Source organism: Brachyistius frenatus, unplaced genomic scaffold (assembly GCF_029030835.1).
Source record: "Brachyistius frenatus isolate BFR_SWC_R1_liver_20210118 unplaced genomic scaffold, ASM2903083v1 Contig_33, whole genome shotgun sequence".
In the NCBI taxonomy this organism is placed as follows: domain Eukaryota; kingdom Metazoa; phylum Chordata; class Actinopteri; family Embiotocidae; genus Brachyistius; species Brachyistius frenatus.
Genome location: NW_027210632.1, coordinates 238,020 through 252,500, shown reverse-complemented (window position 1 = coordinate 252,500; position 14,481 = coordinate 238,020). Strand labels below are relative to the sequence as shown.

Below are 14,481 nucleotides of genomic sequence, written 5' to 3'. Positions count from 1 at the left end.
AAGCATGTAGGTGTGTGTGTGTGTGTGTGTGTGTGTGTGCGTGTGCGGGAGTACATCAGAGGCTTGAATGTTTTGGCACACGTTTGGACATCTGTTGTCTCTGTGCCCCGTTTCTCAGCGTTTCCTCAGTCGGTGGGATGTCGGGTCCAGTCGGGGGGGGGGGGGGGGGGGGTCGTCTTCGGAAAGGTCGAGGATTATTGCACACCTTCAAGTGCATCGGTCGTGTTGAACAAATATAGTTTCGCTAGAATGCGATCCAAAACGTAAGGCAACGCCGGTGCGAACAGAGCTTAAAATGTACAGAACGCACGTGTAGTAACGTAAGATGCTGCACATATAGACGTCCGACGGCGGGCATGTAGACCGTACCGTCACGGTCAGATTTCATGGAGAGATACGAGTTCTCATGTGTTCTCTCTCTCTCTCTCTCTCTCTCTCTCGGTACACATGTTGTATATGGATCCCAAAGTAACCTGTTCAGGGATCTAACAGCAGACATTTTTAATTCCTGGATTAACCATTAAGACGAGTGGATCCACGTCTTTTTTTTTTTATTACAGTTTTAGAAAGATTGTCTTCGGCTCACTTTTGCTACAGCGTTTGTCAAGTAACCTCCAGTTAAACCGCGTGACCCTTGGAAGGGAAGCATGCAGAGTACAACGATATTAAGAGGGGTGATTTATTTACATGTGGGCTCAAGTATTAGCAAATTATTTTGTGGACATTTATTTGTATCCTTCAAGGAGAAGGTTTCAAGATGAGCTTCATCTTAAGAGAGTTGATGGCTACTACGCACCTGATGTCTTCCTGTCTCCATCAGGGTTTCTTCAGGAGGACCATCAGGCTGAAACTGGAGTATGACAAGTGCGAACGCAACTGCAAAATCCAGAAGAAGAACCGGAACAAGTGCCAGTACTGCAGATTCCACAAGTGCCTGTCCGTAGGCATGTCCCACAACGGTAATGGCAGCAAACTACATGAAGCAACAACTACAGGATCACGCCGAACAGTAAAATGTACTGTGAGAGCAGCACAAGCGAAGAAGAATCATTAAATCAGTCAGAAACCCGGAGACATCAGTTTACACAGGAAATGTTGAAACATCAGAGTCTTAAAATGATCTAATTTGGAGGAAAGTTGATTGCACGCGAGTCATAACCACAGAGACGAGGAAAAAAAAAAAAAAGGCTCGAGGGTGAAATTAGAGTTCATTTTCTTTCCTTTTTTTTTTTTTTTTTTTTCCCTCATGGATGCAGCTCTCTCGCGCAAACTCCCTTCAGACGAGCGATGTATTTAAGTTAACGACAGCCTCACCGCGATCACGGCAAGCGCGGCCGGCCGATCGGACGTGACCGAGAGGAGAGCGGCGTAAAGACGGACGGGGCGTCCGTTTTACCGTCGCGCGGCGATCGAGTCGTCGTCCCGCGAGGTTCCCCGTGTTTTTCCCACGCGTGTGGCGCTCGTTGACCGCGTGCTGCAGCACGTGACGACGTGGAGGAAATACGCGGAAAAGCTTTTAAGTGGGGAATCAACATGGGCTTGCGCACCCGACATTACACCGTGAAAATGTTCCAAAAGAAATGTTCCATGTTTCTCGTGGGGCAAAATACATGTTTAAAATGGGCGCAGTTACATGCGTACGTGGTCACAAGTGAAACGCGCGTTGTTTTTCTCAGTGAGGGCTGCTTTACTGTCCTGTGTTGGTAAATTAAATACAATTAAAAGGAGATGACCCCAAAACCAAACTACTGTCAAGTGTCACAAAACGATCACCTTATTATGATTTCTTATGAGGCTTTTGGAATGATTGATAAATCACACATCAAACAGAGGACAAAATGATAATTGTCATACATTTGGCAGCAGCCGGGTCGTTTACGCCTCGGTATTCAGCTGACGTTTGTTTTAGCTCCCATAAAACGAGTGTTTTAAAGCGTGTAAATTTAATTGAAATAAACTTGCAAGGAAAAAAAACGCGCCACGGGGCGCTCATGATCAATTTAAGTAATCGTAGATGTTTTAGTTTTTGGTCCACTTTGTGATTAATGTTCGTACGTGGCCTCTAAAAATAATCAAAAGGCAGTGAAAGAACTTTGCTTGGTAGTTGGCGTTCAGCAGCGTGAATGCAGTTTCATAAAAGTGCGGTCAGGACGAGCTCAGCCGGCCGCAACCTTCTGTCTTTCAGCTCCAGCGTCGACGTGCTTTACACTGACCGGGTTTTTTGCAGGAATGTACCGCCGGAGTCAGCTCGACACTGTGAAAACACGAGCCCGTATAGCTTCACATCTGGCCTGTCATCTGCACTGCCTGCTGAAGGGGTCATCGGGTTTGTTGAGATGGCCTCCCGCTGCAGACGGAGCAGAAACGCGAGAGGAACATGACACGAAGAATGAAAATAGAACGGAATGCACCGAATCTGCTGCGCCTGATTGTTAGTTTGGACGCGGGCGAAGTGCTGCGGTGTTGTCCGCCTGATGTCTCCGTATGTAGATTTACAATAGAATAAAATCAAACTGCCGTGGCAGTCTCTAATGGTGAATGTTTTATGCACCAGCCATCCGCTTTGGTCGGATGCCCCAGGCAGAAAAGCTGAAGCTCAAGGAGGAAAGCAAGATGGTGGAAAAAGAAGCGGAAAGCTCATTGAAGGCGGACCACAAGATTCTGGTGAGCCAGATCCACGAAGCCTACATCAAGAACTTCAACATGAACAAGGCGAAAGCGCGACTCATACTCGCCGGAAAAAACAGCAAGACGGTAAAGAGAAAAGCTGGAGGCTAAACTGTGGGCTGTTTTACTTCTCTGTCCTCTGTTTCACCTACAGACTGAGTCTCTTCTATCTTTCCCAGCAGCCTTTCATCATTCATGACATGGAGACCTTCCAGCTGGCAGAGAGGACGTTAGCGGCCCACATGGTAAACGGGGACTATCCAGAGTTCGAGAGTGGCCTTCAAGCTGGCCAGGTGACTCTGGCCGTGGCGTGCGGGGAACTCCAGCAGAGGGAGGCTGAAGCCAGGCTCTTCTACTGCTGCCAGAGCACCTCGGTGGAGACGGTCACGGAGCTCACGGAGTTCGCCAAGGCTGTGCCGGGTTTCCAGAGCCTGGATCTGAACGACCAGGTGGGTTTAATGCTGCATGAGCCATTTCGTTTTTCTCCCTGCCCGTCCGCGTGAGAAATGGGAAAATGCAACTTGTATTAGTGACGTTGCGGCACTTCCTACCTACCTTCAGGTGACTCTCTTGAAGTACGGCGTTTACGAAGCCCTCTTCACCCTCCTGGCCTCCTGCATGAACAAAGACGGCCTCTTAGTGGCCCGCGGCGGAGGCTTCATCACCCGCGAGTTCCTCAAGAGCCTCCGGCGGCCGTTTAGTGACATGATGGAGCCCAAGTTCCAGTTCGCCAGGCGCTTCAACTCTCTGGAGCTGGACGACAGTGACCTGGCTCTTTTTGTGGCTGCTATCATCTGCTGCGGAGGTAACCGGCATTTTGTGGAGGGTTGACACATGGTAGGAGATAAATCAGGTGACCTGAAAGTATAAAAAAAAAAAAGTGTCATTGTCTTGTGTCCCTCTCAGACCGCCCAGGCCTGGTGGATGTACCTCTGGTCGAGCAGCTGCAGGAAAGCATCGTTCAGGCGCTACGGCTCCACCTGCTGGCCAACCACCCGGACGACACCTTCCTCTTCCCCCGACTGCTGCAGAAACTGGCTGACCTCCGGGAGCTGGTCACGGAGCATGCTCAGTTGGTGCAGGAAATCAAGACGACGGAGGAGACGTCGCTGCACCCGCTCCTGCAAGAGATATACAGGGACATGTACTGACAAGTTAGCGTGTGGTCATAAACATCTATTCAAGCATTAATGTATGCCAGGCATATCCAAAAGGTGGGTATACAACATTTAACTGGTACCATTATGCTTATGAATGTACTGTAAGTAGCATAATGTGAAGCCTCTGTGGATGTGACTCTGAAACTCTCGACTACCGGAAGTATGTTGAGGGGGAAAGGCAGCTCTCGGAGGGAATGTGGCTGTTTCAGTGAGTGGGGGGGGGGGGGGAAACATTTATAAATTTACACCTGGAGATTTTCTCTTAAATGCAATAATTTCTAGTATTACGAGCTAAACAGGAAGTTGGCTGTGCGAAATTTGCCTTTAGAAGTACATAATCGCAGAGGTCATGTATGCACTGAGGATCGATGCTCATGAACATGACAACATGAATGTCTTTGGATGGTATTTTCATGTCCAGTTCTTGTATATCTTTTTGAGGTCGGCCAAATCCATTTGGAGATTAGAGATTAAAGATAACGAGCATCAATATTCATTAAATTCCCCCCCAAAAATGTTACTGCCCGAGCTAAGATTTTTGACCACAACTTGTTCAGCCATCACATAACAAGTACTTACATCTACTGTAGGCGCCGTCTCTTTAAAATACTGTAATTTCATGTGTCATGCTGTATTTTGTATTAATCCTACTGTTAAAAGCCAACACAACATGATAGCTCACTTTTCATCATATTTTGTACAAATCTAGTCATTATAACATGTTTTCTCTGTGGTTTTTGGCCAGTGTTGAAGATTTACACCACAAACACAATAATCTGTTGGACTGGTTTATGTTGTATTTTGTAAATAGAAGAAGAATGCGGCGACCACAGTGAAAGGGACGTGCGTGTATCTGCAGGCAGTGAAACGGGCCTCAGATAAAGGAGCGGATCGCCTTGTTGTTTTGGACTTTAACGTCAAATCCAAATGTAGTATTGAATCATTGTGTCATGTCATAATGAAACAATCTTTATCTTTAACATGTACAATATAGTGTACAATAAAAATGCTGTTACTGTTTCAATAAAATAAATTATGTTACGTGGCAGCCTAAAATAAACTTACTATATTTAACAGTTTTATTTGTAATCCTGTGATTTACTGTATAATGAAACCAATATTATCTGCTCATCCTGAGTCACCAAACTCTTCATTCAAATGAATTAGTTAAAAGGCTTTTGCACTGTAGACATTTTGCTAAGGCTTTGCCAATTGTCACAGTAATACAGGGCTAATTAAACTGTGGCCTGTGGGCTGGATGCAGCCCATTTGAAATTTCCTATGGCCTGCAAGAAGACACCTATCTGAATATTTTCACTGTTTTTACCTTTAACAAATATGGACATGGACCTACTAAAAGCACCTCATGTCTGCTTATTGACACAATCATAAACAGGCCTAAACTGTTTTACTATACGCATAATGTATTTTGCTGTCTATAAAAGGAATGAACGGGACTTATTTCATGTACTAATATATCTACTGACAGTTAGTTGCAGCCAGTGATAGAGAAAATATTCTGTACAGCCTTTGAGCCACTTAGTTTGAATAGCCCTGCAGTAAAGCCATTCATGTTATCAAATACACAGATTTGTCCTTTAATGGCGTTCTAAACTATCTGCTATGAAAAAAATGATCATGAATAATTTTATCAATATTTTATTATTAAAGTAATGGCAAGTCACTGATCTTTCATAAATTGTATATACAAAACAGGTCTATCCACATGGGCCTTCATTAATTTGATGCATCTTAAAATACATTTTAAAATAAGCAGCTTCCCCTGTGAAATAATTAAGGTCAAATTTAAGAGATTTCTATCCATTCAATAAAATCAAAACATATTAAGTGACACAACTACAGTCGTTGAAATCAAATAAATATAATTTGACGACGAGCGTATTATCATTTACGTTCTACCGCGTCGCTGTTGTACTCCCCCAGTCCGCTAGGTGGCGGTAAAGCTTCACGAAACAAAAATGGCTGGACTCGATGAAAAAAAAAAAATAAAGAAAGAAAGAAAAACCAGGAAGCAACAAAACTTCTCTTCTTCCGCGAACGATGGAGCGAACTTCAAGCGAATCCCCTCAAAAAACATTTACCTGCCGGTCGTGCGGTTTAAGTAGTCCGTTTACTTACTACGGCCAGAAACCACCGAACACCAGAGCTATTGTGTAAGTGGGAAAAACAGGCAAAACAACAACAAAAACAAAAAGGCTGAAAGCTAATGTTGTTAGCCGCTCACGTGGACGCAGAGAAACGAGCCCTCCAGCTGTTTGTACGAAGTACTTACAGCGGCTTTGTTTTGGTTTTGTTTTGTCTCTCCTGTCGACTACATAAATGTGGACGAAGCTTAAAAAAAAAAAAAAAAAAAAAAGACACGCTCGCTGCTGTTTGTGTTTCTCGTCGTCTTCGCCAGGTTGCTCGAGGAGTGTTTCGTGACCAAAGACCCGTTCAGTCCGGACCGGGACAAGTTTCTGGTGCTGGGGTCCACCTGCAGCCTGTGCAGCACGCGTGTCTGCGTGGGATCGGTAAGAGGTCTTAAACTACACTGCTGCAGTCCCATTTATTTTATTTTATTTTATTTTTTTTGGCCACAGAATACATTTTCTATTATGCAATTGGATGCACAAATGTCGGCCCGTTTCTTCAGGGACTAATTTAGTCCTAAACTGCGATGTGGGACAGAAAGCGAACTCTTATTATCTGCTCAAGCTGAATTGCCTGCTGTGGCTTTGAAACCTCTTTGTGCTCCGGTTATAGTTTTCCACTTGGCGTGAATTGACCTCAAAGAGACGAAAATCACTGCAGAAAAAAAAACCCCAAAAAACATGCATCTGCGGTTTGCTTGTTTTCCTCAGATTACTTTGTAATCATGCGACACGTGTGCTGAGTTTGTTTCGTGCATGTGAGCCTCTTGAAATCAGTTAACCAGCTTCACAAATGGATAGTAAAGAGTAAGACCCTCCATTGTTATTGTCGGCGTGCCACGAAATTGTGTTTGGTGACTCTGGGAACATCAGCAATGTAGAAGATAAAAAAATTAAAAAAAAATATTTATAATAATTATATAACAATGACACCCAGTGGAAATAAGGGGCAGAATGAGCAATGTCATATTATAGATAAAATAAAAGGATAAAAGACTGCGCTGATGTTGAGGGTATGTAAATAATAACATGTATTGCCTATAAGGATTGTACTCGTGTACAAATTCAAGGTACTTGTACTTTAATTGAGTATTTACCATTACATGCAAATTTATACTCTTGTCTTTCTGAAGATATGTGCTTCTTACAGAACAGAAATGGTACACATATATAATAATCTTATGGAATATGATCCCGTTACTGTAGATTAAACTAACCAACAGTACATAAAGGTAAAAATCAGCGCAACCTTAAATAACTACAGAACTAAAATGCATATACATATTAATGCAGAAGTAATATTATTCCAAAATCATCATAATTGATCGTAAAAGACAGGGAGCATTTATTGCACAGTGTGTATTTTTTTACTTTTCATACTTAAAGGACATTTTGCTGATAATACATACTTTTACTGAGGTAAAGTTTTGACGAGCAGGACGTTAACTTGGAGTGAAGTATTTTCATAGGTATTAGTACTTTTACTTCAGGGCCTGAAAACGCCTCCCGCCGCTGGTAATAACGCCGACTGTACATTTGTTTCTCTTTTGTCAGGACTGCAGTCTCTTCTACACCAAGAGGTTTTGCATGCAGTGTGTGAACAAGCACTTGGAGCAGTTCCCCCATCAGGTTCGGGCCGAGCTGGTGAAGAAGAAGCAGAGCTCCACGGCTTCTGTCTCATGATGCCGGGCGAGAGGTGCAGAACCTGCTCACCAGCCTGCGACAAATCTCTTAAGTACATGTCGACACACATCGAGCAAAACACGTGTGTGAAGGTGTTTTTCCAGCTTTCCTGACCAAACTGCAAAAACACCGCACTGGAAAAATCATCTTGATATTTTTATGATCGTTTCTCCAGGTTATTATTAATTTGGCGGGGAATTTAACACACACCCAGTAGAAAAATCCGACTTTATGCTTGTGGCGGGTAAATCGGACGGCTTTGTGTGTGTGTGTGTGTGTTTTTTTTTTTTTTTTTTATTTATTCATATCAAAGAGTCTTACAGAAGCAAGCAGCAGGTGTGACATTTTTACAGGTGTTTTTAAAAGTGTAACTTTGCTACTAATAGACCTTGAGGGTAAAATTGTGACTTTTCTATTATTATTGCCATATTGCTATATGAATTAATATTCAAATGTGACTGTACAGAGTTTAAATTGTTGCAGATTTCTGATCAGTTATTCTCATGAAGGTCATTTTAACCGGTTGCTCGTGCAGCTCAGATCAGAAACTATTCTTGGATCCTTGCAAACAGTTTACAGCTCTAAGTGTGTGTGTGTGACTCAAACTAGCATAGTAACTGACTACATGGGCTGAGCGTGGGCCGGTTGCATCAGCCCACTACTTACGTTCAGCTGTGTTAGGTAGGTTCTCCCGTTTCAGCCTTTTCATAATGCACTCTTTAGAGAACAAACTTTGCTTCCCAACAAACAAAAACTGGTTAAAGTAAAACTATAGATGCATGATGATAAAATATCTAAGGTGCGGGATGTTTTAGGCTTCATTTCCTGGTGGAAAAATTGCAGCCATGATTCGGTACAACTGTAATAAAACAAATCAATTTTGGGTTTCATCTTTGAGTTTCATGTTTACTGTGATGGATGATTGGGCACATACTCCCTTTTTTTTTTTTCTTCTTCTTTTTTTCCCCTCCCTGCATCTAGAGGAACGACCCCTAATATTTCCAGCCGTGAAGAAAAGTATTACCCTTTGCTTACGCTTGTGTGACCTTCTCCAAGTGTTTCCTCATTTCTTGCTTTCCCGTCTTCATCAGTGAGATCCAAATCTTGTTTTCAGTTCAGGACTCGGTCTCCACAACGCCGTGCACAGTTTGCAGCAGCGTAAACATATTATGGATTAAGTGCGATGGTGGCGATAGCGTCGACAGAACAGATGGCCTCGCTGTATTTATCACGAGATGTTTGAGTCCTTTCGAGGGTTAATTGAAACAGCATGGCCTTAAAGGCAGGCCCGGTGGTTGTTACTGGCAAACGCTGCCGAGGAATGCAGATGACACTCGCTGTAGAGTTTAAGTCGGGACATTGTGAACTCCTGGGCACAAAGTGGTGTTTACGGTCGCTGTTTTCATGCAGTTATTACAGGAGTCCTGTACAGATCTGGAATGTACAGAAAATAAAATCGATAGGTCTTGCCATGAACACAAGATGTGGGGATATTTTTTTAAGATGCAAACTGAGATCCCTGTGGGGGGAAATGACATGCTAATTTCAAAGGGATTTTATTTTTTATTTTTTTTTAAAGCTGCACCATTCTGCGTTCCTTTGCTGTTTAAATTCTCAGCACACGCAAACCACCCACTGGCCAAAGTGTGAAAGACTGACAGCGATAGGCAGCGAGCCAACGATGACGGAAGGCAGCTCGGGAGCTGACGTCACAGTGAAGCGTTTTTTTTGGTGGAATTTTCCTGCATAAATTGACACTCAGCATCTCGGTGTCCTTCAGTAAACCCCCCCCCACACTCCCCACCCGGAGCTGTATGCTGAATAGATTTACTCTGATTGAATCAAGTGTGCCTAAGCTGCTTCTGTGACACCAAATCAGATGAAGCAGCGATATCTGTCAGCACCCGTACAATCACTTGATGATTGATTCACGTGATGGTACAACCAGCCCCGAGCGAGGCCTCAGACCACATCTGCCAGGGAGATAAAGCTCTTTTCCAATGTTTACGTTCTTATTAGGTGCGACAATCGACACTATTATCAGATTTCTTTTACCCGCAACATCTTGCAGTGCACAAAAACATAAATACAAATGTCAGTTCATTGGATCCGATAAGATCTGTGACCTTTCTGTGTTCATTTTAATATCTAATCTGAACCCAGCTTTAATGAGTCAGCTACTAATGGAAAGCTAAAACATGACCACACCTTAACCTCCCTTCATTTGATCTTTTATTTGTATTCAAACTAATCCAACAGATTAATTAGGTCATATTCATGCACAGAGTTACTGTAGCTCCGCTGGGTTGTTGTTACCCCCCTTCAACTTTAAGAGCGGCAATGGGCGGTCCTACAGCACACCAATGAATCGCCTTCTCTGTTTAAATAGTCCTTGATGTCAACTTTTCTTCACTCATAGCTCGCTCTAACGCCATGTTGGCTGTTTTGGCTTGACGTATTTCCATCTGCCTTACTACGGACTTGACAGGAGTGGCTCTCTTTAAATCCCCGTACGCCTTCGGAGACGCTTTATTCCACTTTTTGCGCGCACGCGATTTGGATGATACGCGCGGAGTATGCACGCATCATCCCTGTGACTTTGCTTTCGAAAGGATTACTACTCGGAACTAGCAGATTGAAAGGGTTTGGTTCTTGATTGTGCGTGTGTGGCTTTTTTTTTTCTTGTCATATGTGCAACAAAATGTCAGATGTTCGCCTTTCTAATGCGAGCCCGACATTGGAGAGGGTGGACGCGCGGCAGCCAGACAACGTCAGACCTACGGTCCGCAGAAACCTTTTCGGTACACCTGACCGAGAGGACTTACGGAGGTATGTGACGGCTTCGGGGCAGGAAGAGGCGCAGTCTTTTACAGAGAGGTATAACTTTGATCCGGTCAGCGACAGGCCGCTTCCTGCGGGCAATTTCAACTGGGAGGAGGACAGCGACGCTCCGGAATTTTATCGCAGACCGCCTCACGGGAGCCAGCGGCCCCAGCGACAGGCTGACCTGCCCGACGACACCAACCGGCAGGAGAGGCAGTCGGATGCCCAGCCAGGCAGAAATGGTTCAAAGAAACGACGATCCGAAGCTCCAGGTGAGACACCTTGACTTTTTTTTTTTTTTTTTTTAGAGCTGTCACGCATTTTGTTTTTGTTTCACTGAGCTGCGCGTCTCCGCGGTGCAAACAGAGGCACGAAGCAGCAGTTGTATCCGGGGTTCAGCCGTGCTGTGCCATCGGTCGACTGTAGAGCACATTTACTTCTGAGATTAAAAAAAAAAAAAAAAAAATGCGCCATGTTGCAGTTTTGCAAATAATTGTCGTTGCATTGTTATAACATGCTGTAATTAAACCGCAGCCTGTCGGGTTTTTAAGGTGCCTTTTTTTTTCCTTTTTTTTTTTTAAGTGAATGCTCGACACAACACCCTGACAACTTTTTTTTTTTTTTAGTATTTTAATTTAAAAAAAAAAAAAAAAAAAACTTTTTTTTTTTTTTTTTTTGGTCTGCCAGGTCGTTGCTCCGACGAGTGTCACAGTAAAAGGTTGCGTACCGACGAAGGTGATGATGAAGACCAGTCGGACGGTGCAGGAAGTCAGGCGGTAAAAGCCGCGGAGGAGAGCGGAGCCAGCAGGCCGGAGAACAGTGCGGAGGTGCAGTGAAAAACAGCGCCAGGTTAGGAACCACCGTCTCACTCTGCCACTTCTGTTTCACGGGTTTGAATGTAAAGCAACACGTATTTCGGGGGCTTTTGGTTACGTTGTTATAATACGCATCAGTAACGCATGCACAGCAGTTGGAAAACGACTGCTTTCCTGCACGCAGCACTAACAACGTCTCCAGCCCTTCAAACCTTCGTCTAATAATTTTGTACAACTCTTCCACAACCTTTCCAGGTCTGACTGTTCACCATTTGTACGTGCGATTCCGCATGAGTGACATCAAGCATGAGGATCCTCTTTTTCAATTGCACCATTCAACAACAACGTTTCCTCTTTTCTGTCCCACAGTGCAGAGACCTGTTGCTGGTGGAATACTGTAGCCTTTCTCATCATCTGACAAGACGGGAGAGAAAATTTAAAAGACAAAAAAAAAAAAAAAAAAAAAAAAACGCAGCCTTTTCCTAAAGAAGGGAGGAGGAGGGGCTGCACAAGCACTGAATATGTACACTATCAAGTTTTGGCACTCATATAAATTAAATTGCCTCAGAAGCAGCAGACAATGTAGCAGTGTGCAAAAGGAGTTTTGCTCAATTTTTTTTAATTTTTTTTATTTTTTATCTACTACCTATGTTTCAGATGTAGCACATAAGAAAGCATGTTATGCTTTTCATACTTTTTTTTTTTGTTAAATGTGTTTTAAATAAGTGTGTGAATTTGACTCAGGAAGTTGCAGTGCAATTTCCACGAGAGAAATGTTATTTTGTTATAGTGGTCATTTGTATCATTATTCAGGTAATTGATGTAAGTTGAAAATGCAGATTTCAAAAAGTCAGGGTTACGTGGAAACAAAAATGTCTTCACTTTTTCTATGGCTTTATTCTCCCAGTGTTCTACATCTTGTTTTTGAAGGCCCAGATGGCCACACTGTAAGTTGGGGGTCCATCTGACTGGGAATAGCTATGATAGATAAAGTTTACATGCAAATAATGTCTCCCTATTTCCCAATTTTTATCTTTTTTTTTTGGAATTATGTTTTTTTTTTTTAGGGTTTTATTTGCCAAAGTTAGTGCCTTTTTTTCTGGGAGGGAGGAGGGAGGGATGGAGGGTGGCTTAAAACTGATGAGCAATATCCAACCAAATTTTTAACAGTATTTGCTAATAATCCTAAGAGTTAGCTTTTGTTTTGAAATTAGTTAAGTTCATATTTAGTGGCTTTTAGGTCACACGCCCCGCCCCTTGTAATAAGTGCAGTCCAGGTTAACATAGAATATGTTCAAAAATATATATCACTGGGCTTTTTATGCAAATATGTGAGTCAAATAATTTGTGTTTGTGGTGTGGAATTCATGTGGAACATGTAATTGCACTATTGTTCATTTCTCATTTTAGTGAGGGCAGAAAAACAAAGTGACACCGCCTCACTTGGTGTTAAAACTTTGAAGTGTACCTGTGTGCCTCTTTTTTTTTTTGGAAAAACACTGAAAAAATTTTACTAACTTATTTATGTTGAGCTTTTTTTTTTCTTTTTTTTTTTTTGTGGGTGTTTGTATAGCTTCCCAAAGCAACATTTTTGTGCATTTTTGTAAATATATATTTTCATTATTGTTTTTAAGATAAATAAATAAAATTGCAAAACTGAGCCTAATAATCAATTTTATGCCCTGTGTCCTTTGTATTTTTTTTTTTAAATATATATTTTATCAACTGCAATTTGATGAGTTTAAAAAAAAAAAAAAAAGCAGTGCTGGTGTAGCTAATAAATGCATGTGCTCACCATTTTAATTGCAAAGCATCTCCACCCTGATCAAACACACTTTAAAGTGATGTCAAGTGGCAGACTGTTCATAGCAATTACAAAGTCTTCTACCTGATGTTTAATTGCTCCTACAGTCTGAGGAGTGACGCAGCAGTGATATGATCGACTATAACTACAGATAAGCAGGGTAACCACCAATGACTCACTCAATGGAGAAATATCTGTTACACCGTCTAGGGAGGTATTAGTGACCTGTCTGCAAATAATTCAGCTGTAGGAATTTAACTTGAGTTAAATAATGTGTGTTGTTGGACTAAAATCCAGTTCATCTTGAGTGCAGCTAGAGCACCAGAGTGCAGACTGTGACTGTGCTGAAACCCAGCTCTGCTTCTAAAGTTGAAAACAACAAGGGTATGTCCTGAGGAAAAGAAGGGGGGGGGGGTTTAGTTATTGGCTTTTCCCGTCTCCAATCACAGCCCAGAGAAAAAAAGCAGACCACTTAGGAGCCAGCCAGTCAGGGAGCAGTGGGAGGGAGCTCCGGGACAGTACAGGCTGTTCTTTTCAGAGGACACACACCACCCAATTAGTTTCATTGGCTGAGTCTTTCCTGTTGATACCAGCGTGTAGGAGTCAAAAACAGATCGAGTGAGAGAGAGCTATTCCTATGATATCGCATACTGGCTGTGAGTGTGTGTAGTAATCACAAGTGAGCTCATGCCCTGTTTGTAAACTTTTAGAGAAGATTGTAACTATTTATAACAATATAAATGTGTTACATCTGAACACAAAATGTGAAATGCCAGAATAACTTTAAAATGTATCAGCATTCAAAAATAGCCCGAATACAGATCCATCCATAATTTTTGTCCTTTCACTTCCAAGTGAAGTTTTCAGTCCTGTCTGTCTGTGTGTTTCCTAAACTTGTTCCTGTGTATTTTTGTTTTGTGTAGAAACAGATTTCAGTCGAATTTGGTAGAAACAAAACATCCATTTTTGTTTTGTCAAGCCACAAGGTGTCTTTTGATGAAAAATTTTACATTTCTGCCATAAAATATCTTGGAAAAGTACAAGCCTAATTTTTCCCCCCAAAAGAAAATAGATTCTTCGGATAGAATCTATCAGTATACACCACGCCCAAACTCGTTTACACAGTTGTTGCAGAGTTTAATTTTATATGAACTATTTATCTCCATTTTTAACTCAAACCTGCGCACATTTGTTCCATAACATAAACGGAGGAGCACAAAAATGTGTTCATCTAACTTCTTTATTTGCGTCATTGTTTTCTCTGAACTGAAGGCGTATCAGTTCGGAGAACTGAAGGCATATCTTATTTAACATTTCAGATCATTTCTGAATCCGACTGGAACTGAAGGAATTTTGCATTGAAGCGTTGTCAAAAATGT

General features: G+C 42.3%; 3 protein-coding genes across 5 annotated transcripts in view; all 3 read left to right on the top strand.

The window, feature by feature from the left end:
• pparaa (peroxisome proliferator-activated receptor alpha a) overlaps positions 1-4,332 on the top strand; it is a 13,719-nt gene extending 9,387 nt beyond the window's left edge. For 2 of the 3 annotated variants that reach the window (XM_069700212.1, XM_069700210.1), the window contains 5 exons: positions 821-959; positions 2,555-2,754; positions 2,847-3,116; positions 3,229-3,472; positions 3,574-4,332. In XM_069700212.1, the coding sequence (XP_069556313.1) occupies positions 821-959; positions 2,555-2,754; positions 2,847-3,116; positions 3,229-3,472; positions 3,574-3,818 (1,098 nt within the window). In that variant the 3' untranslated portion in view covers positions 3,819-4,332. The remainder of the gene's footprint in view (positions 1-820; positions 960-2,554; positions 2,755-2,846; positions 3,117-3,228; positions 3,473-3,573) is intronic. The other variant, XM_069700211.1, reaches the window with a different exon arrangement.
• A 1,345-nt stretch (positions 4,333-5,677) lies between these two features.
• On the top strand, positions 5,678-8,543 carry cdpf1 (cysteine rich DPF motif domain containing 1). The gene is made up of 3 exons (XM_069700214.1): positions 5,678-6,001; positions 6,247-6,358; positions 7,532-8,543. Exons 1-3 carry the CDS (start codon positions 5,889-5,891, stop codon positions 7,658-7,660), a joined length of 354 nt encoding a protein of 117 aa, XP_069556315.1. The 5' UTR covers positions 5,678-5,888; the 3' UTR covers positions 7,661-8,543.
• Positions 8,544-8,626: 83 nt separating this feature from the next.
• LOC138621879 (cyclin-dependent kinase inhibitor 1B-like) lies at positions 8,627-12,971 on the top strand. Its single transcript, XM_069700213.1, has 3 exons — positions 8,627-10,755; positions 11,171-11,332; positions 11,668-12,971. Exons 1-2 carry the CDS (start codon positions 10,350-10,352, stop codon positions 11,317-11,319), a joined length of 555 nt encoding a protein of 184 aa, XP_069556314.1. The 5' UTR covers positions 8,627-10,349; the 3' UTR covers positions 11,320-11,332; positions 11,668-12,971.
• Positions 12,972-14,481: the final 1,510 nt, after the last annotated feature.